A 5,350-nucleotide genomic window follows, 5' to 3' on the forward strand; every position below is an offset into this window, starting at 1 on the left:
AAAACACCAAATTTTTAATCATATGCACATCTAAACCCGATAACCTCAATGTAGATCCATTTTCCGAAAGATATTTAAAGGTACTGAGCCAACTAGCGCGAAATAGCTCCTCTCAAATTGCTGTATCTTATTAAGGCGTTGTTAGCCTACCACGGCAATTTTACGATTGAAACGCAACAGGCATGTACGAGATCTGTTTATTACAGAAAGTATGCCTACCATTAGCCGGGCGACACATGCACTGTGTCAACTATACCATGTAGCATGTATTCTTGAACATATGTAGATGCTCAACCCAAATTATTGGTGGGGTCTCTCCTTGAGATTTATGTTACTCCTTCTTCATCATAATGAACAATATGCATATAACCCACTCTTGCAAATTACAAGAAATACCATTTACACTTGCACATATTTGAATTTTCTTCATTTGATTTTGCAGACCTAATTTTGGGCACGAAATTGAATTTTCGGTTCGTGGGAATAATGCATGGTGCATTATAATCTATTTGGCAAACTATACATGTACCAAATTGCAATGGTGCAGTACCAATAAGAGACTTTTCTAGCTTTTCATTTTCCCTGGTGGTTGTGTGTACCATGGGGCTATTGGGAGATTAAATAATTCGGTAAATATGTAGTTGGTGGCGACCAAATCGTATAAAAGAGCTTTTGGCCATTCAGACAGCATCAGTTCAACAGTTTCTAGTTAACGGTTAAAAAGGCATCTGTACTTTTTGAAATACACTTCTAGGATTATCATTTGGTGCAGTTTTAGTGGAGTGTTGTGAAATTTTAGTAGAAAATTTGAAAGAATTTTGTCATTTGGTGTTGTAGTTTGTTCTAATTAAATCGAAAATGAAGGTGCGTCCTTTTGTTATCTATACTCGCTGGAAAACTTTTTTAGTGTATCCTTTTGTTGTGACTTATTAGGTGGTATATTCTTCACCGGAAAGCTGGTCACAGGGAGAAATATTGTAGGAGTGGAAATTCAAGCCCGCATTTGCTAACTTATTTGAAGAAATGTAGCTCATGTCCTTTCTCCTGATAAAACCGATACTGTTAGCGGATTAGAGGATTTGAAGTGGATAAAAGATTTTATTTCAAAGCAATGCAAATGTAGGATTCATTTTCCAACTCCACTACTTGCTGGGATTTTTTTGTTTATGCTGGATAATTTCACCTATGCGCAATTAACATGAAAGTTACACTTTTCCAACCACAGAAATGAAATCGAATTTTCAAATTTGGTGTGGATTGGTTACGGGTAATTGACGTTAAGCACCTGATTGCAATGAACACCGTGAAACACCATACCAAGCCTCGTAAAAATGCTTACGTTAGAATAGTTGGAGTTCCTGGCAGCGTTGACGGCCTCCTTGAATCGCTATCAAAATTATTTCATGTACCGATCAGTAGGGGTTGCTACAAAGTAGTTAAACATTTGAAGCATGTTCCCACCGTATTATTATGGGAAATTGGAAAAGTACGGAATAGCGTCGAAGTGACATTCTTAGATTGTTTTTCTATTTTTTCATTGGTGCCATTTCAGTCTGGGAGGAGAAAGGCACTGGAAGTGAATGTGGCCAGGTTTTCATTGCCTTAACTTCAGATGTCAACTATTTCTAGTATTTTTTACTACATCTTTGGAAGTTTTCAAGTCAAGTTCATTAAATTCTACGAGCCCAATTCAGTTTAAAACATCTTTTTCTTGGAAAATGGAATTTAGGCATTGAAATTCGAACTTTCATTCGAACCTTGAAACCGAACCGGTGCAGTCAAATTAGGGATAAGGCTTGGTTTTCTTTTATGTGGTAAATCGAAATACAGAATTTTGATCATATCACGTCAATCTTTTACTGATTTTTCGCACAGATACTCACAATCCCTATTTAGAGTTTCAAATTTTATGATTTAAAAAAAGTTACTCGCCTGACGATTGCATTGAAGTCTTTCGTTTTTTGGTGTTATTACCGCAAAAATATTTTGATTTGTTTTTATAAAGACATTTGTATGTAGTAGATTAGATAATATTTAGGAGAAATAAATGCAGAAAAATATTCCGAGAGGTTAGTGTTATCAAATGTATCTCGAGAGCGCTTTGTGATAAGTTAAGACTCGAAAATAATGTGGCTCTTTGGATGGGTATTGGTAAACTGCAGCACTAAATTTCAAATCGTGCTAAACATGTTTATAAAATGCAGCTAATAATGCTATTCCTTTTCGATTGCCAAAAAAGGGACATGTTTTAATTCCTATCCTCATTCCGTGACGCTGAACAAGTTCCACTTTGAAAGTCAATACCAACTATCCCAATCCAGTATCAAAACTTTAGATATAAATTTCCTTTTTCAATTCCAGAGTATCGTTGCTATCCTTATGCTTGCCGTAGCTGCCCAAGCCTTGCCAATTGAATTGGGTCACTATGCTGCACCAGCGTTAGTCCATGCCGCTCCTGCCCTTCTTCACGCTCCAATCCATAAGGCCATCGTAGCCGAACCAGTTGTAAGTTGGCCTTGAATTGAATTGTTCAACTCTGGACTCCTACTTAGATATTAGATGATTTGTCATTACGTAATATTTTGAAAATCTTTCAGGCCTACCCGAAATACGCATTCAACTACGGAATCAAAGATCCCCATACAGGAGATATCAAATCACAAGCGGAAGAACGTGACGGTGATGTAGTCAAGGGACAATACTCCTTGGTTGAACCTGATGGTTCAGTACGTACCGTTGATTACACTGCCGATGATCATAACGGTTTCAATGCAATCGTTCACAAATCAGGACCCGCGGTACAAAAAGTTATTGCACCTGTTGCACCCATCGCTCACTACGCTCCTGGCCCAATTCTTAGCGCTTACCACTAAATGAAATGAAATCTTATCTAATTTTTTGTTTGTTAACCGATTTAAGTTATGTTTGATGATCAAACGCTAAAACCACACAAAAGATATAATAATACAAAGGAAGCCAACAGCAAGCAGTTAAATGGTTGAGTTGAATTTACAAAAGAAAATAGTGCTTTAAACATTTACATTTATCTTCATATCTTTGCATCGCATTACAAACACATGGCATCGAATCTGTTTATTATCCACACGCAATTACACATCTGCATTACTAGCTCCGCTTTTGTCCATTCTCATCTTCGTTCATTTGTTATGTCTCCAAAACGATTGAGATAGTATTTTGTTCGCATTGCGACCCCCTTTATTATTAGATATTCATGCTTGGTCTGGCGAGCTACAAGATTACCTCATCTGTTTGATTTGCTATCATAACAGCAGTTCATTTGCAGATGGCATCGATTTTACGCTGATTTTCCACTTTCTACATAATTCTCATTGCATCATAGCTTAATGCAAGCCTCCGCAATCCAAACGCGCTCATACTTCTATTTGCCGGCATTTTTTTTTGCAAGAAAAGCTCAAGATCTGTAGTCGAGACGATCTCAATGGAGCAGTTGATTTCTTGGATTGGTATCCAGACTTAGTCACGTATGAAACCCGTGAGGAAAATTCACCACCAATCCACCATTCACCATCAATGGTTGTCTCTACTAATTCAGTGTCTTATTGTTTTTTATTACGCCTGTAAATACGTTGGAGTCGTTGATCTCTAGCATCAGCAGTTTCTTAAGAGTGGCCTTACGCAAGACGTATGCTCCGCGTTTTCCTTATTGACAAATGACTTTTCTCACGTATCTATTTATTTATTTGTCTTATTGAGAGGTGCTACAGGAACTTAATGGAATGTTTAAGTGAGAAAACTGTAAGGTTGTTATTCTTAGGAATAAGAATAAGAATGATTTCTTCCTTCTTCGGTTTGCACTACGTATATTAGCAATATTATAGGATTATATACTTATATAAACGAAAAATCATTTGTTTATGTCCCCACGCATTTTTTATGTAATGTATTATAGTTCTCTCCTTGTATTTTTGAACTGGAAAAATACTTAATACTTAATGCAATGTTTTATAAAAAAGCAAATTGTAAATAACAGAAAATGACAAAAAAATGGATACATATATAAATAAAAACTACTTAAAAACCCGAAATTCAGTGATTTTTAAATATCTGTGTTTACTAGCTTTGTGTTCTTTTTAAAGTTTTCGACGCTCTAGAAATTTTGACTTTGGTACCTCTTCACGAGACGGCTTTCCAAATTTATAGAGGATGGAAGAGTGCTTGGGCACCGGGAGATGCTTTTAAGATATAATTTGGTTCATCTACCTCAAGCTGAATACTTCTCAAACCATCTGCGCCTCTGCCAAGGTCAGCATTTTGAACCACTTAATTCAACCTTTAAGGTTTTATGTAAAACAAGTTGAGCTTTCGCTAGCTTAGTCACCTTTCTTCTATACGAGGCGCACGTGACCGCGCTTTCCTCCTCTCCTCTGCCTTTCGACCGCATCCCAATTATCTTGATGTGTTACCATTTTCGGCACCAGATTTTCTGGTACCAGCACCTCTCCTAGAGTCTCCTCTAGATTCCTCCTTTCTTCCACAAATCTCGGATAGTGGAAGAATACATGCTCTAGGTCCCTGGGACTACATCGCAATTTGGACAGTCGGGTGAAGTCTCCAATTTAAACCTTTGCAGGTATTGGCGGTATCCTCCATGCCCTGTGAGAAATTGGGTAAGATTATAACTAAGCTCACCGTGCCATCTCTCCAACCATTCCTTGAAGGCAGTGATGAGTTTGCGTGTCCACTGACCTTTTCCCGAGAGCTCCCAATGCTCTTGTCATCTAATTAGAGAACCCTTTCGGCTTTCTTTGTCTGCGATAAAGGAGAGATAGACTTCGCATTGTATATATTCGTCATCTCATCTGCCAAGATGTCAATCGGCATCATTCCAGAAATGACGAATGCTGCATCATCTAAGACAGTCCTGAATGTCGAGCACACCCTTAGGGCTATTCTTCTGTACTCAGTTTGTTAGCGTTAAATGTAACCTGAAATGCCTTTCCCCAAACTAGAACTGGATAGAGCAGGATTGAACTCACTGCCCTAGCTATAAGCAACCTGGAAGCATGCCGTGCCCTCCCACGTTCCGCATCATCTTTGCCAGGCCCACACTTGCAGTGGATGATTTGTCATAAGCATACTCTATGTGTTGCTTATAGCTGAGCTTCCCGTCAATCATCACTCCCTAGTATTTGATTGCAGGCTTAGTAGTGATGGTATGATTCCCAGTTTGAATATGGGCATAATTTCTTTTACGGCGCTTGGTGATGAGTACCGCTTCCATTTTTTCTTCCGCAAGTTTCAGACCAGAACTCTGTAGTTAACCTTTCACAGCACTGATCGCTTCGCATGAATATAACTCAGCATCTTT

General features: G+C 38.2%; 1 protein-coding gene across 1 annotated transcript; it reads left to right on the forward strand.

Moving 5' to 3' along the window:
- The first annotated feature begins 702 nt into the window (after window positions 1-702).
- LOC119650067 (cuticle protein 8-like) lies at window positions 703-4,071 on the forward strand. Its single transcript, XM_038052564.1, has 3 exons — window positions 703-864; window positions 2,362-2,505; window positions 2,598-4,071. The coding sequence occupies exons 1-3, from the start codon at window positions 859-861 to the stop codon at window positions 2,871-2,873; spliced, it is 426 nt and encodes a 141-aa protein (XP_037908492.1). The 5' UTR covers window positions 703-858; the 3' UTR covers window positions 2,874-4,071.
- The last annotated feature ends 1,279 nt before the right edge of the window (window positions 4,072-5,350 follow it).

The sequence above is a fragment of the Hermetia illucens genome, chromosome 2, assembly GCF_905115235.1.
Source record: "Hermetia illucens chromosome 2, iHerIll2.2.curated.20191125, whole genome shotgun sequence".
NCBI classification, from domain to species: Eukaryota; Metazoa; Arthropoda; class Insecta; order Diptera; family Stratiomyidae; genus Hermetia; species Hermetia illucens.